General features: G+C 39.1%; 1 protein-coding gene across 2 annotated transcripts in view; it reads right to left on the reverse strand.

Moving 5' to 3' along the window:
- Positions 1-24,314, reverse strand: part of osbpl10a (oxysterol binding protein-like 10a) — a 54,885-nt gene extending 30,571 nt beyond the window's left edge. Inside the window, exons 1-5 of one of the 2 annotated variants that reach the window (XM_026300051.2) lie at positions 23,747-24,313; positions 14,014-14,189; positions 7,987-8,066; positions 6,396-6,464; positions 1,835-2,032 (exon numbers count right to left, since the gene is read on the reverse strand). In XM_026300051.2, coding sequence (XP_026155836.1) covers positions 1,835-2,032; positions 6,396-6,464; positions 7,987-8,066; positions 14,014-14,189; positions 23,747-24,018 — 795 coding nt within the window. In that variant the 5' untranslated portion in view covers positions 24,019-24,313. Of the gene's footprint in view, positions 1-1,834; positions 2,033-6,395; positions 6,465-7,986; positions 8,067-14,013; positions 14,190-23,746 lie in introns of both variants that reach the window. The other variant, XM_026300052.2, reaches the window with a different exon arrangement.
- Positions 24,315-25,512: the final 1,198 nt, after the last annotated feature.

A 25,512-nucleotide genomic window follows, 5' to 3' on the forward strand; every position in this document is an offset into this window, starting at 1 on the left:
CAAATCATTTCACATTACTTCACTTGGTGGTACTGTACGAAAAAATGGGGCAAATGGCAACAAAGGCAGGGAAGATGGGGACTACATTGTAGTAAACCTGCATGCAAACAGGGTTGCAGGTTTTGGTGAGAAACCTTGCTTTAAAACTCTTGCCTTAAAGAAAAGTGTCTTTAAAAATAATGTCCTGCACAAATCAGATGCATAATAACATCATCAGCTTTAAACTAAGTTTTTGGTGCTTGAGCAACTTGCACCTCAACAGTACAAGGACAGAAACAAGTCTGTAAGAATCATGTGGGGATCAAACATTTCCCATGATGGCAGACATGACACCTTCCCTGTCAGTTTCTATTCTGCTCATCTGTATCAACAGTTAACATCAGTAAAGTTTCAGTTTAGAAAGGCTCTTGTTTCTACTTGTCCATGTTGCGTTTGCCTCCATAACTGCAAAGTCATGTTATCTCCATAATTCAGCAGCCAGATGCACAGCTGCCTGGCAATGACCCAATAAGCACATTTCATCTCCAAACAACTGTGTGGCAGCAAAACTGCTTCCGCTAATGGTTGTATAGTTTGCCAGTGAGGCATACAATCATGTCTCAATCATGTCTTTATCATTTTCACTTCACAAACTCAGCTTCAAGTCTAAACTCTTGCAATTAATCACCATAAACTAGCTGCAGACAGGCTATTAAGAAGAGACGAGGAAAACAACCTTCTCTGGAGATAAGCGGAGAATAGTGAGTGACTGTGTTGAGTGTATGAAGATGCAGCAGATGAGGGCAAACTGGTAACTAAAACTGACAGGTCTGGTGACTGAGGCGGAGAGAATTAATGAGGATTTGAAAATCATACCAAGTCAAAAACTAATAGGAAACTTCAAGTGAAAAGATTTTCTAATTAACTCAGGAGGCACAGGTCTGTATATTTAAACTTTTACAAAAATAGAAAAAAATATTTAAATGTGCAAGCTTTACTCCACACCTTCAGGGATTACAAGGAACATTAAATGCTCCATATGGACAAGCTGGCTGCCACGTTTCCACATTATGTTGCATTTGTTGATTGCTGCATACGCTCCATCATAATGGCCCTGATTCAACAGCATACACTCTTCGCTCTGTCATAGGTCATTGTACTCAGTATTGATATATACCATAAAAATGCCAACAAAGCTAAACTTACATTAAAGACTGGGAATGCAGTCAGTGTCAAACCTGCCAGGACGCCAGAAATATCTGCTGAACTCACTGCACCAGTCCCCCACCGGAGACCAGTGCAAAGGCTCTGCAGACAGCAACCATAGATAATACAGTGCAGCTCTGTGGCTCATGTTTTTGGACTTTGAGCCAAATGACCAGGAAATACAAGCTTTTTTTCCTCCGATACGTATTGTTAATAGATGAATTCTGTTTATTTCAATCCGGGTTTCATTTTGCAATCCTATCTATTAAATACATATGGTAATTTGGCAAGGCAATAGAAATCCAGCATCCACACCTTAATCACAATTAATAATTAGAAAACAACTTCATATGCATTTCAAATGACATACTGTACTAAGCATCCTGTAGAAGAGTTTTATAATTTAGTAACCATCATTTGTCATCTGGATTAGATTTAGTGAGTATAATGTTACCAGAACTGACAGAAATGATCAAAACTATGAAAACAAGACCCAAAGTGTAACCAAACCAAATTATAGATTTATGTTGGTTATTCCATTTCTTTGCAACCTCAGACTTCAACCTCAAAAAAAAAAAAACAAAATTAAATCTGCCCACGAGTCTGTAAAGTGAAGAGCCCAGTGGTTAAAACTACCTTCAACACCCACCTCTTTGACCTCCAGCAGCCGTCCTGGGTACTGACTCTTGGCCCGCCGAGCTGCAGCTGGAGATTTGTGGTGGGTGATGGTGACGATGTTGCTGGGTGAGGCCGTGTGGCCAAGGTGCCTCTGGGAACCCGGGGATGAAGATGGGGTTAGGTGAGGGAGGAGGGAGAAGCTACGGGTCCGACCAGAGGATGAGGAGGCCTGAGGGAGGGGGGGAGGGTGACACAGAAAGGGGAAAAAAGACAGTTGTGTGGGAATTTAAGCATGACAGGAGCGTGACAATGTAAAGGTATAGAAACAATGGAAGTGTGCTCATAAACATGATCTCATAAAAAATGTTCAGTCAGGAACCCATGGGCTCTATTCCCCAAATCCAATAAATCTCTTCCCCACAAGACAGGTTCAATGCTCAATACTGTACAGAAAATAAAGCCTTTTGTTTATAGGGTTCTTTGACTGGCTGGCAACTAGAGAGGAGCACTACAGAGCTGCGGCCATCTGATAAACCAAAAAAAATTGTGTCTCACTTATATAGGCACCTCTTACACTGTAACCAAGTCTTAGTAGGAGCAAAATTAGAAAAATTAATTAAATTATGCTCTAATGTGCTTGTTGTCAGTTATAAATGCTTGCTAGAAAGTAGTTAAACATTTAACTTATTTTAACCTTCCACCATCCATGTGATGTAATGTATTTTTAAAAAAAAAAAAACATGCAGGGTGACGTATGTATGACAATCAATAGACTGTCAAGAAAGAAGCCTGGTTAATGTTAGCTAACATTAAATGCACCCAAAACTAAACATTTCTGATATTATTGGTTGAAAACATTCAACTTGCAACTTATAAATGATGTGTGTAAGCACAGCATTGACAACTAGCTTTTATCTAAAATTCAGAGATCTGCAAAATGTAACATTTTCTGCACATAAATGTGGCTGTGTTTTAGAGAAACACTGCTCTACTACTATTACTGCTGTTAGCTCTCTACTGATGGAGAAGTTCTGGTTCTGTGTCTGGCAAATTTCACCACTTCAACCCAAGAGGCTTCCACAGGAACACAATAAAATTACAGCCATGTTGCATCATATGGATCATTTTTCATACCTGGCAAAGAAACAAACAAAATATGCAGGATGGAGAAGCTAGATAACAGGAATGTTTTTGTTTGACAAATAGCAAGGAACAAAACTGTGGAATATGTTTAACTTGCATTTATTAAATAGAACAACTTAGGCTATGAGCACATCTGGACACGTTGAGACATAACCTAACAATTTCATAACCAAAACCACATATTTCAGAGCACTTACTTTTTGCCAAAACCTCAGTTAAACCTGAAGTTTAACTGAGTTTTATAGAAAGGCAGACTCATCCCTTTTGTTTCTCTCCATGCTACAACTAATGTCAAATCACTTCCTTTATTTTTATGCCTCCTCCTCTTCCCCTCTGTGACTCTTGTCTCTTCAGTTAGCTGACCTCTGCTCACAGAGGCAGCCATGTCAGACACTATCTCTCTGCTGTCTTTACTCTTCATTAGTTTACAGCAGCGTGCCAGAGATTTATCTCTCAGAAGAGCACGGAGGTGAAAATAAAATAGATCAAACAAACAGCTTCCATCCCAGAGCACTGCTCACCAAAAAGGGGGGGGGGGGAACTGTTTTACTGGAGTGATGCTGTTTGCACTGCGGTAACTCAGAAAATCAAATGTATTACTATACTGCGTTTTCTAAAACTGCATGCAGAAATGCCACATTTTCACATAAAGATAAGTGATCATATTGATATGATGTTTCTAGAACATTAAACAACCTGAGTTATAGTAGCTAGGCCCTTGTGTAATCATTTTAACAGGAAATAATCAGCTTACAAGAGAGAACACTGTTGTACTGTGCAAAACTAAGCCACGGGCTGTGAGTAAGCAGCAGGTTTTGTGAAGTGCGAACAGAGAAGCTGAGGGTTTGTCCTCCAAAACTGGCACAGAGCCCTGAGGATTCAGCAAGCTGGAATAAAAACAAGAGGTCTGACTGAGAAAATTCAAAGAGGAAAAGGAAAAAGGAAGTGCTCTTTTCTACCACAGCGATGAAGGGATGGAGGATAGAGATGCAGGAAACGTATCAAGTGCACTTGTTAGTAACATACAGTACACAATCTAGGTGCTGTAATGCCTTACAGGAAGTAAGCAAAGCCAAATATCCACTTTCTAACAATAAAAAAAAAAAAGAAACAAACTGCTTTCAAACTTTATTCATCACCACTGTGTAAAATCAACATTTTCTAGAACTGAGCAGCTGCCTTGAAACAATAAAAAAAAAAAAAAACAGGCAAAATTACATAGTAAGAAGTGGATTTTTTTCCAGTTATCTTGCAGTTATCTCAGATCCACAGATTAAGAACTAATCAAACATGTGATCATGTTTTCACAATAGTACCCATGTAGTCTAAAATTTGACTTTCACATGGATTTTAGTCTATTGGTAATTTAGTGCCATGATTTGACTTTTGTCCCTGAATCTTAAAAGAGGCAGGATGCACACACAAAGGTCCTGCTTCTTTACAGGTGCTCTGCTGGCACTCAGCCATGGGCGGACTTGGCCCTGTGTGAGGCAGCGTAGGAGGAGGTACAACAATTTACTGCCGACCTGTCATTTTCTACACCACAGGGAACAAAACTAAATTACACATAATAAGCTATTTGGTAATAACTGTGGGTTCAAAAATATTTAAATACATATATATTGTACAAACACACTTAGCATGAAATTATCAACTTGAAGTGCTAATATGTAATTTCTTTCAGGCCAAGGAGAATTTATTATGGGCATGAGCCTCTGAAACAATATGCAAATGAAATTATTTTAAGTGATCTGACAACGTGCACAGTTTGATTCTTTGTCCTTACTGATATAAACTTTGTGTGTGTGTGCGTGCGTGCGTGCGTGCGTGCGTGCGTGCGTGCGTGCGTAGTTTTAGCCTCACAACAAAACAGTGAGCACATGGGAGACGGGCCTATTTATCAGGCTGCTAATCTGCTTGATTGTAACTGAGTTCAGCGCCCAGCTGAGCAGCCCTGGCTCTTCACTAGCAGAAAACACTAAACCAAACCTCTCTGACACACTGTCACTGGTTTGTCAATAAAGCTTTTTCAAACAGACATCCCTTAATTTCATTCAATTTTGGTTTTTTTGCTTGCCACTAAAGGTGGAAGGAAAAGATACAAGGATGCAAGGTGCGAGTCATTTACACTGGGCAATAAAATGTGATCTGCATCTGGATTTGTGAAACAGGGAAATCATTTGGTGTAAATGCATGCAGTACTCATAGAGACTAAAGGGAGGTTTTCCTGCAACAAATATCAACCTCTACACAATAGTAATACCAGCAATGTGTGTTCAAATTGAGAGCAGTTCACATTGCAAAAACATATTTTAACAAGACACATAAATACAAAGATTCATGGATCTGCTGTCGTCATAAAGAATTTGTTTCAAGATACAGACCACACGGTAATATTTAGTGCAACTGGGGCCTATGTCTTACTTTTTATGCCATACATTTTTCCTAGTTACTTACTCCTCAAGGCTTATTTGTGAGACTATGACTAAAAAGCTTCAGAGCTGCTATTAAATGGCTTTGCGGTGAGACTGAATGTTGTAATGTTCTGAAGAATTAGAAAGGTGTTGATTCATCCCCATAGCATTTTTTGAGGTGACAGCATGTGAAACAATTTTACAACTGCACAATATTTGTAGGCGTTTCTGATATTTTGTCCAGCCCATATTTTTGTCCACGGGTCAAGGTACTGTACACTCTACACTGAGGAGAAAACCAGTATATCATCATAATCTGCCTCATATTTGTTCCTCCACATCAGCTCAAAATAAAAGGCCGCCCCCTAAGCAAAGCCAGAAAAATGCATCTCTATCGATCTACACCATAAAATATCTCAGCTCTCTTTTGTTCAGTTTCTTATAAAGTCTCAAAATGAACTCCTGCCTTTTTTTTGTAATAAATAATTCCTAGTACATGTTTTCTGCCAAAGCTGCCCAATATCAAAGATATACTGCAGCTAAGCCTCCACTGCCGCCTTATCACCAGAGTAGCTGCGACAATGATCAGAGAGTCAGACAGTGCGGCTCAGGGAAGGATTAGACCACAGCAGTGGGTACAGTTATAACAGCTGCTGCCAGGGAAATGCCCCACAGTCACTGAGCAGGAACATAATGCCTGCTCAGCTCCACAAGGCAGAAGGAAAGAGAGAGGTAAACCTTACTCTTTTACCATGTTTCCTTGATTATCCAATTTTTTTCTCAGATTTTTTGATTGCTTTTCTCATCATGGATGAGCAGTGTAATTGGACTTTCCACTTGGTCCAGCTGTGCAGCAGCAATGAGGCAGCATAATGAGGACGTAGTATGTAATTGTTTAAAAAGACACATGAGAGTGCATTTACATAACAGGACAGATGCTGGAACTTTTCTTTTCATTTCTGTTATTTGAAGATGAAACTATGTTTGTGAAACAAGTATAAAGCAGAGTAGGTGCTCATAGATGTGGTGACTCACCAGCAACTCCTGGCCACCTCCTGCTCTCTCCACACTCAGGTGCTCATCTGAGCCCTTCAGCTTCCTCACCTGAAACCAGACACACATACAGACAAATCTGAATAAAAATCCTGACTTAGTGAAGAAACATAACAATGATCAACAGACACTTCACTAACATTTGTAACAATCAGTTACAAAAACCCCACACTGCCTCTACAACAGTGACCAAATCTACTTCAGACATAAAAAAAAATTGCTCAAGACATATTGCAAGCATCCCAGCAATATAACTGAAGCAAAAAACAGCTTCCATGTGAAAAGTAAACTTTAATAGCACAAGTTTGCCAAAGAAATAATAAAGTTTGGATTATTTTTCTCTTTCATGCGCTGCTGATTTCCACAGTGTCACAGCCTGCAGTGGGGCTCCTAAAAGGAGCACTATAACAAGCCTCATTCTCCACTGGATCGAGCACATGGGGATACACCCCACAGAGACAGAGTCAGCACACACATACACTGACTAATCTCCTAAAGCCCAAAACCCCCAAAATTTGCACATGCCTAAATATTAATCCATGAAACCCATTAAAAAAAAAAAGTGACTGGTTGTGGATAAGGTTATTTACTGCTATGCCCAACACAGTAATCTTTCAGAAATGCGCCCACAGAGACATGAAGCTAGGGACATTTAAATACACACTCATCCTCAAATAAAGCAGCAGGAGCTTGTTACCATGTTCCTCTAAATCACCGACACGTCAGTCAATAAAAGTACTAAAAATGTTTTCAAATTAGACACCAAAGTGAAGTTTCACAAGAGGTGGAGTTCTGTTCTGTTTGCAAATGCTGTCAATCCTGGATCCTTCCATGTTTTACATTTTGTCCTCTATTTTTACCCAATTTTAAGTGCATCTTTCTTTTTTTTCCATTTGTGGGCAATGTTTTACAGTTTGATGTACTTTATAAACATATTTCCTGATTATTTTTAATATATTCTTCCTCTTCAAACATGCTGTCTGCAGAGACATGGCATTTATTCGGATGATATTTATTAAGGTCTGCGATTGTGGATTTGTTTCCTCTGTTCCCATTCATGGGGAGAAATTCTAGGGGAGTCAGAAAATGAAAGAAAAACGAGAAGAAAAGGCAAGAAAGCATCTAAAAATATTTCCATAGCTTTAATAATCTACAGGGAATGTTAAATGAGACTTAAAGGAGATAATGCCATTTGAAATAAAAATGTCATTTTAAAACATCAGTCATCTGTTACAGTCACTAAAAGCAGAACAGAAAGAAAGAAAGAGCCAGGAGTTTCTGAGACTGTACAAAGGGCTTTCACCTAGTGGAGGATTTTCCTGTGCACAGACTTGACTCATGAACCTGAGCTGAGTATTATATATTAGAAAAATATGAAGAATAAGAGGAAAAAAGAAAAAAAAAAAAAAAAAACAGTAAAAGTGTGAGAAGTGCGCAGTCACACTTACACATACAGAGATAAGAATTTCCCAGGAAATGTCAAAGCAAAATGGTCACTTCTCTTCTAGAACAACACACACACAGAGCCTGGACCGGGGTCACGGTCAAAACGCTGTGACAGTCTGAATTTTACCTTTGTGCTGCTGTCAGAGTGACGCCTGGCACACGCTTGGAGCTGGCCGATCCAAAACTGCTGCTCCTTGGCGTCAGAGGCTGAAAAGTCACACACACACCAAAAATAAATCACTGATAATAAAATTACAAGACTAAAACTTATTTTACACACAGGACATTGGGAATCACAATAAATCTGTACACAAGTTCACAGTCAGGTCAATATGCAGTTAAAAGAAAGCCATATGCTTTACAGTGCACATCCACTAATGGTTACTATTCAATTTGTGTTCTTCTACTCTGAACACTAAGCAGCAGCTAGAGGAACAAAATGCTTGTGATCACAAAATTATTTTACCATCCTTTAAACAGACCCTTTAACAAACTGCCAGTTTTACTGTAAAAATTACTATTACACTATTAAAATTAAATAACTGCAAATTTGGTGGTTACTGATCATATTCTCTGCATGTTTTATAAAAAAATGGGGAGGTCTACCAACCTAAAAGCAGTTCTCTAGGTGATAGGTACAGATAGTGTACTGTACCTGGCCATTTGATTCTGTTCCCTTCTGATGCTCTGGGGGATAAACTAAACATTCAGTATTCAAGACAACTAATTTGACCAGTGTGTGTGTGCAGCTTGAAACCCTCTGCAAGCTTGTGTTTTTTACCCCTTGATATGGAGACAGTCCAACCATCTAAACACAAAGCCACTTGACTGGCATTAGGTTATTATTAAAATATGTGCAGAGGGTGAGTATTTTAATTTAGCATTTTATACTGAAATCAACACAAAAATCATACATCATTAAGTAAAGTAGTCTTTATAATCAAAACACAAACACAACTCACCTAAAACACACAACAAAGATCCCTTTAAGGAACAAAAGGGAAGCAGTGTGGAAGGTAATCAGTACACATGAGTACAGCCTACTTCCAGGGTACGCTTGATTTTGTAACACTGTGTGGGCAGTGGTAATGTGACTACTGAAGTCCTGGATCACTCGGTACCTGTAACTCTGGATCCTTTTTCAAAAGACCCAGTATTTCTCTTTGTTTACTTTAACTGGACATCTCATAACTGCACTGCCACAGCTGAAGTAATTATTTAGGTCACATTTATCTCGGCTACGAATGCTACATGTGCACATTGCCTTTTTCTTCTCATTGGTGGCACATAAAAGTATAAATTTCAGTACAATACAGATGTCAGCAGTAACTGGCAGGACTATTATGCTCATGTTTTCATCAAATTCAGCTGCATGTTGAAATTAAGAAAAAATATTCAAGGTTCCCTTTTTTTATGCTTTGATAGATATTTTTCCAATTAAAAAAAAACCCTTTAACTCTGGTTGGACTTGACCTTCATTATGTTATTGTACTGTTAAAGGACAGGCTCTCCATTTTTTAGGTCTACATGAAAATAATGCTCATACACCCACTGACACAGCCCGATGAACACGGAGCAACTGTTGATAGGCAGCCAAACAATCAGAAATAAATGTTATTTTCACCTGCATGACCCTATCCCTTTCACCCCACAGTTTATACCATAGCTCTTCTGCCTCTTTTCATAGGTAGAAACCACTTTAATCGTACAAAACCTTGCCCAATAATAACCTGCCCAAACATGTTTACCTACACAGTGAAAGAAACCATATCCTAACTTGGCACTGAACCTGGCAACACTGGTTAGAAAAATTAAGTGGGAATTTAATCTTATTAGCAAGAAGTTTAGCAGCCTAATCTAATCTTTGGTATTTCAAACAGAAAATAAAACATGTTCATGATAATACTAAATACATTCAACTGCAACTAAAAACCTTTTCTTCTGAAATGTTGATAATTGTCTGTTAACCAACCGATAAGGCTGGTGTTGGGGCTGATACTAATTCTACATATTGGTAAATCCTTAACCAAATATTTGTTATGTACAGTTCATAGACGTTTCTGTTATTATAAAAGACGCAGTGTGTGTGGCTGCAACCGGCATTCTCACAGGGATATTGTGACACCTTTTAACTTTCTGAAGGAGACAATCTGACACTCACACCCACTCTATCCAGTTAGATATGTGCAGGTGTGATAGTGCTGTAGGCAGGGACTGACCTTCTATCTTATGCTCTCTATTTTAATTTTTCACATCTACCTCTGTCACTTTTTCTTATATACAACACGATGAATGATTCTAGGAATGACTGTCCAAATGTGTGCCATGCTGTTGTAAAGGATTTGATAACCTCACATTATATAACCTGATTCATTTGATGATGCATTGAACCCTTTAATCCACTTACTTAAAATAAGCCTAAATTCAATTCCAGTCTAAATGACTGTTGAATGTTTTCCATTCAACTATCTTCACTCGCTAATCCAAGAAAAAACTTTAATGTGAAAATGAAAGCCACACTCTCCTTTATTAGTGAGTGGATAATGGGGATGGGGATAAATTCATTAGATTTATAAGAAACTGCATCATCACCAAAATGAAACTTCAAAATCTTCTGAAAAGTCCTCTATTAAATGTGTTTTTTGCCTGGAGAATTCAATTTGCACTTGTCAGTCAAATAAAACATCTGCCATCTGCCGACATCTGCCACAACACCTACAAAAGTCCTCTTTATGTGAAGATCCCCACTAAGAGAAAATGAGATATTCACAGAAACTGTTGACAACTGCAGCATTTGAGACGCGCTCTCCTGCTGGGAGCGGCTGATCACCTCTTTGGGGAGAACAGCGTATTGATACAGAAACACCTGGAACAAGCTGTCTTTCTGCAAAAAAAATATCCACTACCTTCCCACTCACCCAGAAAGGGAGCAAAAGTCTAATATGATATTTTTCTGGTGTGTACAAGTCGAGCTTTGATAATTTTGTTGGTATTGAGAAGAACAGCCTGTGTGTGGCTATGCTAATATGCACCTGTTCATATAAGTGACACAAGCCATATAGGCACATTTCTACGAGCAGCATTTGTTGTTCTCCTTCAGGGAGAACATCATGATACTGATGAATAAATTCAAAGCTGGTTTTGTGTCACAAGAGACTTGGAGGTGAAATGCTGACAGTTCTATTCATTTGATGAATGCATGAGGTTTGCACTAAAGACTGAGGGGGCTAACAACAAAATGAGAAGCTGGTCCGTCTGTCAATTTGAATAGAGCAACAATAGGCACCTGTCCTGGTCTGTGTGTCTCATTTAAATGTCAATATCTTTCCCAGAGAGATGGATAAATGATATCTGAATGTTGCTGAGTAGCCTACTGCAAGTGAGAGACAGAGAGAAACCTCCTTGGCGGTCACTCATAGCACCACCATCATGGTCTAATTAAATGCTCTTTAATTACAGCACTATGAAAGATGTTATTGGTTATGATAATGATTAAACGGAGGATTCAAGCTTAGACCAGCAGTTAGATTCGATTAAAGTGATGGGAAATATTATGAGCGGAGCACTTTAAACAATTTTGACAGGGACTGGAGAGGTTGAAAGAGCTCTGCAACAATTACAGTCACCAGCCTTTACTCATCAAAAAGACAGACAATGAATTTATTATAATTTCAAGTTTATCTTTAGCTTTTATTACCTTTTAAGAGCTTTTATTCATGATTGGACTGCTGCACCTCAAAATGCAGGTCTTTTAAATCCGTTATGCAGAAAGGGGAGTGAATGTCATATTTCAGCAGAATAGCTGTTATTTTAGTGATGTTTTACTCCATTAGATGGAAAAGTACACAAACAATAAATGGAAGGCAGAGACACCCACATGTATACATGTAAATGATCTGCTGCTACCAACTTAATAAAAAGAAAAATGCTGAAAAACAAAAATATATATATATATATATATATATATATATATATATATATATAGAGCACTACCCGTACTGTGAACAGACTTTGGTTCATGAATAGTAGTACACTAAAATACTACAAAGTATGTATTATAAAACTATGTACTATGACAAAAATCTATCCTATTAAAAGAATTAAGATGAGTTAGATTAGAAGATTACTGTTTTTGATTTCAGTACATTATGTATGATGCTACAGTTAGCAGCCTATTTAGTGTACAACGCGAGGGTGGTATCAATCTGCTCATCTAACTCTCTGCAGGAAAGAAAAATAGATATCCAAAATGATCAATTTACTGTAAACTATAATTCCTTACATTAACTGCTCTGCGTCTGCCCACCAACATGCAATCCAGTAAACTCTTTACCCAGTTAATCTTTTTCAATTTTCAGCTAAAAATAATCCTTTACAATAATCTATCATGAGGTTAGATTTCTGCATCTGGTAAGATACTGTTTAAATTATTTAGACACACAATAAAAAACTGTCAGGCAGCCTAATCAGCCAGTTTGAAAACACAACCTGACCCTTTCACTTGCTGACTGTCTCATTGAGACACTGTATGATAAATAGCTTAATTTACCGTCTGGGCATTCAGACATGATTAAATTCCCATTGTTCTTCACCTTTGCTCAGCAGCAAAACACAAGGTGCCTCAGCTTCCCTTCAACCGGTAGTGAAACACTCCCTTTATATTCTGCTGCTTTAGCTGATTTCACTATAATAAATTAATTCTTTCAAAACAATTCTCCAAATAACTTGCTATGACTTGTAAAGCTTAAATTTTTGGTGATGCTGACTTGTACTGCATTCCAGCGAAAGGTGTGCCTGCACAAACTGAAGGTGCTTCAGATGATCATTTTGATCAATTCTCCAATTTGGATTTTTGGAATTGGGCAAATGATGTAATGTCTTTCAAACAATGAATTAACCTGAAGTTCTGAAGTTAGGGGGCGTGTCTATAGCCTTGGCTCATGCTAGTTATCAGAGGAAATTTGTTCAAAATCCCTTCGTGAAAGACAACTGAAGCCATGAAAACAGGCTGTCAGTGATGATACACAGCTTTCAAGCTAAGCTGGAAAATGATAAATGAACCACTGAACAATAAAACTTTTATTCAGCTACTTATCACCTTTTAAGGGCACAGAAACCAAGATTCCAGCTTTATTTAGCTGGGTTTTATCAAAAGATTTCTTTCCTCCAGTAATTTTCTTGATAATTTACAGAGCCATTAGAAACAGAAATACTTCTGACAGAGCTAATGAGTCCAACCTCTTATTCACTGTGAGATCATTGTTTCCTCTTAGGTCAATACACATGGATCCCTGAATTATTCAGGGAATATAGGCCAAGTTATTCTGATATCCCCCCCTTGAGTGTGTCTGAGGACATTCTAGCAGCGCAAGTGAAGCAACAATAAAATGGACTCTCCCTCGCTTCAGCGAATACAGGTCACTAAAAGCAAAGGCCCTCAGCACAGTGACCAGCTGCAGCCTGGGTACTTAGTCTTAAAGAGACATTTTACTTTGGTGCTGATTTTCTCATTGTTTGGTCTCAGAAACGCAATTTCTTAGGTTGAATTTCAACTTGGGTGTACACTGTTATGAAACTATATGTGTGGAGTTTTCAAATTCTATAAAATGTCAAAAGATGGTAAAATGTCTATCGCAGCCCACAGTCCAATTACTTTAAATCGCCTATTTTGTCATATTTTATTCTGAATCATATAAAATAAAAGCAGTAAGTCCTCACAATCAAGACACTGACATCAGGAAATTGTCCCTGGTGTTTGATGCTTGGCAGGTCTTTCTAGCTGAAAACAGATGTTGTAGCTCAAACTAAAGTTGTTCAGAGCTGGGAGAAAACCCATAAACCTAAATAAACAACCTCAAAAAAGTGAATGCTCCTTAAAGATGAGAGGAGCTGCAGTCACTAATGATTCTTTGTGGTTTCATCACTATGACTGACCACCTTCATATTCAACACCACATATGTTCTATTGTTCCTATGTTAACATTAATTAGAGCAGCTTTACAACTTGAATCATATTCATAAATTTTGGAAGGGGAAAAAAAAAAACATTCGTAAAAGCGCAGTACGTACACTGTACTCCAAGTGACACCACAAAAACACACACCCTCCACCTTCTGTTTGTACTGTGCTATATACGGTCAGCATGAGGTCATACCTCTGAGTTTGTACATCTCTCCATTGACAGAGTTTACAATGAACATGTGTGGAGCCTCATCACTCGGGGTTACCGAGGCACCGATGAGGGGCAGGGACCCACGGGGCTTCTGGCTCTTCCCCTGTTCGTTGACAAAGTACTGCAGCTGTCCCAACTCTGGATCTAACACAAAGTACCTACGTGGAAGGAAAACAGACAACAGAGAGAGAGAGAGAGAGACAGAAGTTAAGAAAGTAATGGGCCGAAGAGAAACTAGGTGGAGAGGGAAATAGAAGAAGCAATGTTAATGTTATCATCAGTTTGTTTTATGCTCTCATTATCTTGCTTACTGGTAAAACTTTTTATATTTCTGTTGCAAAACTTTTCACTATGTTGGAAAGTGAAATCAGGGCTATGAATGAGACCACAGAGAGTTGCTGTAAAAAAAAAAAAAAAAAACACCCCAACACCCATAAATGTCTCTTCTCCTATTCAACAAAGCCTGCAGGACATTATTTACCACAGTTCTCTTCACAAAAGATTCGTCACAAATACCCATCCATGCACATTTTCACTGCCATCTTTGAGCCAGCAAGCTTAAATCCAAATTACTCAAGGCAGTGATTAGTGCTGTCATCTTGAGTAGAACCCACAGCTTGAGGCGTGGATATTAAAGCCTATATTCTCCGTTTGTGATTCGTGAATCACATTCAGTCGCTTTGTAATTGAATCTGCCTCACTGATCGCTGCCTGCGAGATTCAAATTCAGTCACACACATAACCTGACACACACAGAGGAAGACCCGTTTCATTTCCTGTGGCCAGAAAGGATTCTGTGTGACATTTAATAAACTGGCCTATCTGCTCCACTTAACACTTTGTTCTGGTTCTGCTGTACAGCACAGGCCAGTCTGACAACTCTGTGGCTTTGACTGACCTTTCCATATTTGTATACAGTGGCCTGAGGCAACAGCAGTTGTCTTTGCCTATGTCTTCTGGTTCAGCACAATGCAGTGTCAGCCTCCTTCGCAGGAAGAAGATTCACCATTTTAACAATGTTCCAGCCACAACTGTCATGGCTGTATGTGATAAATGAGGTGTCATTCCAGTATCTCAGGTTTTTTCCATACAAGTCCTGCAGATTTCAGTTCACTTCTATCCAACCTTGTGCTGTTCCTCAACAAACTACACACATGCACTCCACAATACCAAATCAACAGGCATGTTTGTAGAAATATGTTATGTTTGCATCCTATGAATTCACAGCCATACATTTTTTTTAACTGCTCCTGTTTATCACAGGACTGGATTATCACAGCGACAACAGTTCGGAACGTTTATCAAGAGTAAAAACAAGCTAGCTAGACGGTCACTTCTTACCTTTGCTGGTGTGTAACAGATCCAGACATGTAAGGTTACTGAAACGGCAAGTGTTGCATAACAGTTTTTTCGTAAGACTCCAGTGAACAAAATACCTCCAAGTTTTTAGTCCAAAAGATGTCTTATCCTCGAGAAAAACACACAAAACTATCGATGTTTACTTTTCAGTCCGCATTATAGTTTTAGCTAATTCTGCTTGTTCTCTTATTTTCGTCGTAAATAAACGACGGTAGATTTACTCTCTGCATCTCCCGCTTTCCTTCTGATTCAAACCAAAATGTTTCCAAACTGAAACTTTTAATGAAACACACACCGCTCGTATAGTTTTCGCCTATTCCGCCATTTTGTCACGAAGCTCATGCACTTAAACATACGCGCCTAAACGTACGTGTTGCGCATGCGCTAAAAGCACGTATGCCTGTAGGCCGTTTGTAGTTAGGTAATAGTAAAACGTGTCTGAATGGCGGATTTTATTCAATCAAATATCAAAATCGATCGAACTTTTCTGTTTCAAGGTGAACAGTGATGCATTGAAAAAAAAATTATTTTGTTTCCACCCGTACTAATCAATTAATCAACCAATTGTTTGAGTACTAATAACAAATGCATCATGAATGGTTTCAATTTAATTTATTTGTATAGTGCCAAATCACAATACACAAACAATAAGTGAATAGTAAAGTCTGTGACTACATCCTTCAAATTAATGTGGGCATGTTCCCTTGAGCCCTCTAGAGTTCCCCGGAGAGGATGCTGGGAAATACTGCTGTCTGAAAATTGATCCTCACAGTCTTGCTCTCTTCCATCAGGAGAGCTGGTGATTCATGTCGACCAGAGCCACCCAGGGAACAATCTGCCTGAGTCAGTTTTTATCCTGCCCGCTCTTTTTCTCTCACTCACCCTGTTCTGTATATGAAGTCTTGTCGTCTGTTCAGTCAGCAGACTAGAGGCTTTTACAGCTGACCCCTGCAGGGACTCTTGCCTTTGCATCTAAACCATAATATAGACCTTCAATATGATGGATGGTGTTAGATAACAAACCCTGGACTTTATACTCAGCCTCTCGTGTCATAGTGCTGATATTACCTGACCTTTGAGGCCATGTACTTTATCAGGGTGAACTTTTCACCTTCAGAAGCGCAAAGCTGCAGTAAACTGGGTCAAATGAAAAATAAGAGAACAGCAGTGAAAGAAAACAAATTCTGGTAACAATGGAACAAGAACATGCGTAGCACAGTAAATTTAATATCAATTGACTGAATTTTGTCCAGTGATAAAATATGAAGACATTAGCTTTTGCCCTGCTAAAACTATAAGTAGCCTTTAAATAAAGTCTGCACACATCACTGACAATTTTTTTTTGTTTGTTTTTGTTCTTAGTCAAGCACATTTTCACACATCAACAGAAACACTGCCACTTCCTAATGGCATTAACATAGATGCTACAGGAAACAGCATGTCAGCAGAATTTGCATCTCCTCCCTGGTCTTTTGGCAGGTAATTCTCAAAAAATGCTCAGAGGGACATCAGAGCATGCAGAAAGTAGTAAATCGCATCAGTCACTGGAAGTACATGTGGGTGATGCATGTTCAGTAAAAACATATGGTGTCATAGTGAAAACAAGGTTTTGGAAGACTGTATGTTATTATCACAGAATTTTATGGGAAAATCTTAAAGCTGTAGTAAGTCATTCTTAACCACTAGGAGCCAAAAAAACACATTGCAACAAACTTATGGAAAGACATGTCTTAGACGGTCCCTTGTGAGCCATAAGAGTTTCCTTAATACTGTAATTAACAGACATAGTACAATATATTCCAGCCACGGTTTCTAGCCAAATGAGGAATTTCAGTCCAATATTTGCTGTTTTGTCACCTACTCTCTATACATTCTTAAAGTGATGACACTGGGTCTAAGCCTGTTGTTAGGTGCCCCACTTTCTTCACCAGCCACCCATATGCTTGGGTAATAAGTGAACAAAATGATCTGTAGTCAACTGCAAAATATAAGTATTGAAAATAAAGATTTTCCAACTAATTCAATATCTGGAATCAAAATCAAAAAATGAGGTAGAAGTCATTTAATAGGATAAATCTTTAACATCAACTACTAATTTCACAAAACACTTTCTCCTGTGTGATTATGTCGTATTGTATAATCAGAGTGGACACTGAGTATACTTGGATATAGTTGGACAGACATGATGACACAAAACCCAAACAAAACCAATTAACAGAGTATAACATGGACCATGTCCAACCAGGGTCCTGGGCCAGGTGTCTGTTCATCTGTTCAGAAACAAGTGGACTCCTACTGTAAACACCTGTAATTCAATGTTAACATAAAAATATCACTAATGTACATTCAAGTCTAAGCTTTTCTCAAAGTGATGCAAAAATGAGCTTGACGGTTGCTGAACTTGGAAACAGAGATTTACAAACAACCTAATGGTTCGACAATGTCGCAACATTAAAAGTTCTACTTCTTCAAATGAACAAGATGTGAAATATAATAAAAAGCTCCAGAACAAACAATTAAGTGGACCTTGACTTTTCATTGGCTTGTCAGCTTCTACAAACACCTTTAGTGTGCAGCCATTAGGAAACAAGTGCTAAAGCAAAAGTAAACTCAAGCCACCACAAACAAAACAAACTCCTGATAAAATGGCTGCAAAACACAAAGCAGGCTTAAAAAGTAAAAACAAAAATAAATCAAGATGTCAAGCCAACACATTGAGTTCCTTCCTCTTCTCTGCCACAGAGACAGCAACCTCACAGCTTTGATCAAAGAAGCACAACAGTATTTCTTTCCACGGAGCGAAGAAATGATTCATCCTTCACAGTCTATACATGTGTCCTCACAGCCTCAGAGAGTTTCAGAGCGTTATAAATATTTACTATATTTTGGAACACCTCCATGTGAGGCATGAGCACTCATTTGGTAAAGCAATATAGACTAACAACTTCTGCATGAAAAGTTGCAGAATAAACCTCAGTTACTAATGAAGTCTGTAAATCTGGACCTAAAGTCATTTTATTTTTTATGTTTTTGGCTGAAACTGTCCATCTCCAGCTTCAAGGCCCAGGAAACCAGCTTTGAGCCACCAGCCAGAACCTAAAACAATGTTACCTACTCCCCTAGTATTGTACCCTGCATTATGTTACGGATACAAACGCTCCCAAAGGTGAGCATTATTAAGATTCTTTATCAGTGGATCTGCATTAATCTTGTCTGACACAGCCATCTTTCTGTCTGTAATAAAAGAACTGAGGCTTTGCAGGGGTAATTTCCTGTCACTGCAGACATCTTAGACATGTTTGGAGTGTGTGAGTGAGAGTGTCTTTGTGTGTAAAATAGACTACACAACCTAATCTTTTAGTCTGGGAATCCAGCGGCTGTGTAATGTAGAGTCAACCCATTAATCCTGAAATAGACTCAAGTACACGTCCTCCAGTGCAGCACTAAGCAGATGATTAAAGCTGAATTCTAATCTACTGGAGTTTGGGTCTTGTTTTCAATGCTGTGACCAATGTTTCTATTGGTTTTCACATCAATGTATTAACCATTTTCTGAGCCCTACAACCAATAATACATTGATATAAAGGTGCAACAAAGCAACAAAAGAGCAGATGGTCAAACAGGTTGTAAAGAAGAAACAGTGATTAGAAATCTCTTGGAAGCAAATCATTTGCTTCAGCTTTCTCTGGCTAACCTAGATGCACTGAGCGTTGAACTAATGGTGTTCAGTTGGACTTCATGCTGCAGAATCACTGGAAAGTCCAGTGAAATCAGCTCTGCTTCACAGAGCGAGTCAAAACATACAAGCAAATGACCAGCTTTCAGTTAAGCAAACAATGTGTAAATAACCAACTTACACAGTTACAAGTGTTACCTTGTGTTTGTTTCTATCGTTTATATTGCAAAAAAAGAGAGATTCTGCAAATTACAAAAACATTCATCTACAAAGCAATACTGAATGTCCATTTTTAGCAAATCTCTACAGAGCTTCTATCCAAATTTTGCCCAAATCTTAAAACAGTTGATCCAACACTTTTTTTACATCGCTGGTCAGACTTGTGCCACCTGCTTTCCCACAATGCTTTGAGAAAAAGTTTGCTTCCATACCTATAATTTGCTTCACTGTACTGCAGAGAATTGCTTGGTGAATATAAAGTTGCAATAAAAAATAATGGCCGAACCTACAAAAATAAAACTAGACAAACTCCTCCTTTAAGGGAGTAACCCATCAATTTAGTGTTGTTTTCTTAAATTCAAAAATCTTTCACATGCTACACCTCCAGTTTGTGATGCAGTCTTTCTAATCAAACTGTAGGATTCCTTACACAGTTTAGACAGACTGAGCAATTCCACAGTGAAACAGTAAACTGAACCATGGCTAAAATCAGAGTGAAGCTTTAGCACTGGGGCTAGGAGCTAAGAAATGTTATGGTCCTCACAAATCCAGCACATGTATGTGTTAGTAAAAACGCAAAAAAAAAAAAAAAACTTCTACCTATAGCACATTTATTCCCAACACAAACACACACAGCACCTACACAACATAACAGCACTTCACACTGACACATGGCCACCCACACAGTGGCAGAATTAGCTCCACTCAGGTCTGCTGCCCACCACGACACCATGCTGCCAAACAGCCACGACGTCTTCCTCCATGTGACCAATACTGGAAGGTGACTGACGACTGTAATTACACCAGCTTCCACAGGAGAACAGTCTCTCCTCCTTTAAACGTGGCTATATTTAAAAGCTGTGGGCACTTAAAGAAATTAACTGTTTGTAAATACTGAACACAATCTAGGGAAGAAAGGATTCCTCAGATTCTTCCCTTCTCCCTCTAATTAAAAAGAAATGTATACTGCAAGTTATTCTCAACCTGCAATATTTTTCTAACATTTTGTCTATCAATGTTCATCAAAGAACAAATATAAGCAAAAGAAATTTCAAATCAAAAATTAATGAAAGCACTTGACTGAAACCTTTCTGCACTAAAGTAGATACTCGAAAGTACTAAAATATTTCAAGGTGCTGTTATCAATCTGCAGTAGAACCTAATCTTAAAATCAAATTAAAAGCCAATGGAGAGTGAATATAGAATGCTACTGGAGAAATATTGTTTTAATTGTGGGGGGGAAAGGCATCTCAAGCATGCTGGTGTAGAAAAAGTGACTCAACCATGTAGAGGTGATAAACTAGAAATACTACCACAAGCAACAACATGAAGCTCATTCGAATTTCACATTAAAAGCCACAGCTCCAGCTAATTTAAATGATGAATTCAAAAGGCCCACTTCCTGCAAGAATCTGCAGAACATCTGCAGTTTCTCTGTTAAAGCTGTGTTGATTCAGCTTTATAATCATTTTGCAGGCTGCAGTGTCTGCTGCTATTGGACTGCATTGCATTGTTTCTAATATTTTGTCCAGTCCATTCAAACCTGTGAGTGCAGGCTAAATAACTCAACATCTTTGTGCACAGCACAAAACTGGACATCATCACGTTGATTAAGTGAAGATTCACTGCAGGCCTGTTGGATTAAACTGCATTACTTTTAGCTCGATGTACCTAATAAAGTGCTAATTGAGTGTACACCCAATCAATGCAATTTGCCACAGGTGGACTCTAGAATTACAATTAGAACAATTACAATTAAAGCAAACAGGGCACCAGAACACAATTCAGAAACAAGTCTGAATAATTTCGTAAATGAGATATTTAAGTTTTACGTTTTTAATTAAATGTGTTTTTACTTCGTCGTGATGGATTATTAAGTGTTCGACTGACTAAAATGTCAGTTTTAACAGTTTAAAATGAACCATTCAACAAAATGAAATGTGCAAAAAGTAACAGGGCCGGGGGGTGACTTTCTGAAACCAGTGTGCTCCTACGAATGTATGAACAGCTTTGTTTTTGTTTGACAGACTTGAATTGCATGTTGGGTAAGAACCCTGGGAGGTTTTCATTAAGGCGTGTCTGAGGACACATCGGTCATTACGTTTTACTGCTTTTTTGGGAAATAAAAATTGTTTCCTGGTGAGTTAGGAATAAAGTTGTGTGTATCGTGACAAATTAAGGCATGTTGGCTCAACAGAGATGTCTTATCTAGTCTCATTCCATACTGAAAGACTTCTTTGTTTCAGGCTACATTTTCAGGATGTTTTAGTCAGTGCTCAATATCTGTGTCTACACATTTACTCGAGGCCATGGCACCGGCTCAGGTCATTGAACCAAAAGGAATCTCTCCTTGAAAGCCAGATCTTCGCTTTTAGGAACTATGAAACCAAAAAAGGACTGATGGAATCACAAAGCACAAGCTGATCCTACTCAGAACACCTTGCACAATAGATCTGTTTATTTATATGTCTGCGTTCAACTGCTGCAGTGACAAGTGACAAATCTCACATGAACATCAGACACAGTTTACAGTCTTTTTCATTAATACCACCTCACCACTTTTTCTTCTTTGAAACATACACGTGTGTCTCTGTACCCAGGTGTTCATCTGTGAGTACATCAGGATGCAGTTCAGTGCATCATCTGCCTGTCAGTTTAATGGGAGAGCAGGGAGCAGCCGTTTTTCTCTCCATCTCCACCTCCCTACTCTTCTCACATACACTGGCTTCCAGCCCAGATCTCTCTCTCTCTCTCTCTCTCTCACACACACACACACACACACACACACACACACACACACCACAGTTTCAGCTTCCTTCTTCTCTGCAGCATCGCTACAGCACAAACTAGACACTGTAAGTCAGTTATCTGAGCATATGTGGCAATAACAACAACTAAAAAGTCATTGTCATATAAAGTCACATAAAGACTCTCAGTATTGGGCTTTCCAAGTTAGAGTCGGTAAATCAGACAGGTCACAGAGTAAACCCATAAATGCTGCATGAGGTACAGTCATACAATAATACACTGCTGTGATCTCGACAGTTGGAGCTAAGATATTCTGCACTTCATAATGAGAGCGACTGCAGTGCCTCAGAAACAACAGTATGTCAGAATCGCAGAATGAACAAAACTGCTGTTTAAATCAGCAAAATTAAAAAAAAGGTTTATCATTAACCACATCAACCTGTAACAGGCACAATGGAGGCTGGACACACACACTCAGCTGGCAGTTTATTAGGAACACCTGGCTAAAGTAAGTCTGTCTAATCCAGTCCTGCCATAAATCCTCCTTCATGAGAGTGATAATATTCATGAGAGTGATAATGTTCATGTGAGTGATAATGTTCAGTGTTTGTTAAATTGATTTTGTTGAATCAGGTACATGATCATCTGTGATGCTGTTGAACTGTGCTGTATTATACAGAGAGGTGTTTGTTATTTAGCCTAGCCTTGCTGAACAGGATGGACAAAATAACAGAAACACCAGTGTATTGCACATAAAACATTATTACCCATATGATATGAGGGTTTATTCCAGGACTGCCATATTACACTGCATTAGTTTTATTTGGTGTGCCTAATCAACTGAGTATATATGGCCAGTCTACCCACAAATGAATCAAATCTACACATCAAGCTAAATGTCCAGCACACCAGCAAGTGTCATTTTTATGACCCTACAATTACTCATTCGATCAACAGAAACAGTGGCAGCTATTTTGAAAATCAATCAATCAAAATCAACATTGTGTAAAACTACTGAAAACGATGAGAATATTTCAAATGTAGGTGCAGCCCTACACCTTACCACTGTTATTAATGTACACAAGGCACCATAATATTAGAAAAAGCAATCCAATTATTACTGCAACTGCTGATCATTCCCATTATCAACAGATCGATTAATTAGTTAGATGTTTGTCTTTAAAACATTAGACAATAATGAAATCTAACTTTCCAATGCCCAGATTGATGCCTCCAGATTGCTGGTTTTGTCAAACACTTCAAAACTCCAATAATATTGAGATTAAACAGGGCAAAGAAAACCAGCCACTCAGATGAGTTCATTTTTAGTACTTTTACTCAAGAAAGAGATTAAACATCCTAACAGCTGCTGTTTCTGCTCCAACTCCACAACACCAGCCTCCTAACGTCAGAGGAGCTGGTTTAACTAAACTTGCAGACAGGAGAGTCGCTGCTGTGTGTGAATTCATGTACCTGTTTTTGTAGTTTTTTATTTACCTTGCAGTAGTAAAACATTTCATCAGCAGGCCAACATGCCCGTGTGGAAGGGCTGAGTTTAAACCCCTTCACCCCCCCTCACAGTGACGTCGTGCTAAAAGTGCAACGTGGACAGAGCAAATAACAACACGACCCCACTGACACTTGAACCAAGAGGGGATCGTGTCTGACTCCTTCCCCTCTCCTCTTTCCTTCTAACTCCATCCGTGTTCGTACCTGTTCTGCCAGCCTTGGATCAGGTTCGTGTATTTGCTCAGCACTCCTTCCAGCTGCCTCTTGCGCGCCTGCTGCTGCTGCAAATTCATGCTGTTCCCCAACACAGCTCCCCGGCTGCCTCCCGCTCCGCCCGGGCCACCCAGGGGGCCGGAGCCGGGGCTGTGCGTCCCGGTCCGTCCCCCGGGCTTCCTCCCTGATGAATTCCCGCGGTCCGCGGAGGAAGAGTTGGTTTTGTTAGTCCCAGGGTGCGGACTGCAGAGCGTCTTTTCCATCCTGGCGATGGGACGGCGGAGAGCAGGAGGAGGAGGAAGAAAAGGGGAGGAGGGGACAAGGATGAACCAGAAGCAGCAGCAGGGAGGATTTCAGCAGAGCATAAGTGGTAAACAGGGCGATGCGCGTCTGCACAACTAAAGCAGAAGTAGTGGATATGCATCGACTGCGGTGCCCCGGTGATTGAACCGTCCCTCGGTGCGTGACAGCGCTGGCATATTCCTCGGTGGTGTTTGCGTCCTGCTCTCGCCTCTGCAGTGCGTGGCTGTGTGGCACTGTGGGTCTCCTCCAGCGTTTTCCTGGTAGGAAGGGAGAGCGGCGCGCAGACACTCCCCCTCCACTCTGGGCCTGCCCCCGGATATTACAGTGCAATCCTGCTGTACACATCATCATGCCCAAATAAGTAACCTGAAAAACCACAATACTGCAAACCCTAGCGGGAAAAGCCTTAGATGAGTCATGCATGAGGCTGATGCACATGAAGACTTTGGGATTTTTAGATCATTTGCTACAATTGCAGCTCAACATTCATTTGCTCAGAGTATTTTGCCATTTGCTGTTGAAACTGGACAGTTTGTTAATCTGAGAAAGAAACGCAGATTTGTTCAGTATGACATCTGAATCAGAAATGATAGAAAACCATTATTGTTTTCTGGAGTCTGCTGACTGCGTTGTCTGTGGCATATACCAAATGTCGTATGGTTTTAAAGTACTTCCAATACTAAAACATTTGGCCCTTTTGTGTTTTTAAGTGTATTACCACAGATGCAAAAAAAAAAACAAAAAACTGTTTCACCCCATGTGGGAGGGGCCAGATGTTTTGCACAGCAGATAGTGAGAAAAAAAAACAAAAACAAAATCAAAGTAAAAATCTAGCGATTACAACGAGTCTGAAGAAAACAAGAATATTATAGGACAATAGTGGCACATTAGATGAAAGAAGTTTTATTTGAGGGAAAATTCTAGGAGATAAATTGTAATGAAACCAGGGTCAGTAGGTCACTATGGGTGCACTTTATGGGTGTTTTATTCGGAAAAGCATAAGCTGTCACAGCAGATAAAGCAATTACCTGCCTAGCAGATGACAGGATCTGGCTGTGGTGACTGTGTACAGGAAAAAAAGGAAACATAAAATTCAGAAAAATAAGGAAATATTTTGCATAACAAATATGTTTTTGTTTCTTCCTGCATATTAAGATGTCCAGTGGATGTACTTTGCATACCTTTAATTTGTTGGTGAAATGTCATGAGAGAATATAACTAGAATATAACTAGACTATAACTTTGAGAATATTATGTCTTCCAGACTGGCTAAGACAATGGTTGTACATTATGTCCTTTTATTCACACATACATGCATCCACCACAACAACGGGGATGAAATGGACATGTTAATGAAGACCAGACTGAGGACCATTGCAGGCTATTAGGAAGAGGACAAGACTAAGAAATCAAAGACATGCCTGGATGAATCTCCACAGGACACTTAGCAGAGC

This window comes from Mastacembelus armatus, chromosome 11, assembly GCF_900324485.2.
Source record: "Mastacembelus armatus chromosome 11, fMasArm1.2, whole genome shotgun sequence".
Taxonomy (NCBI): domain Eukaryota; kingdom Metazoa; phylum Chordata; class Actinopteri; order Synbranchiformes; family Mastacembelidae; genus Mastacembelus; species Mastacembelus armatus.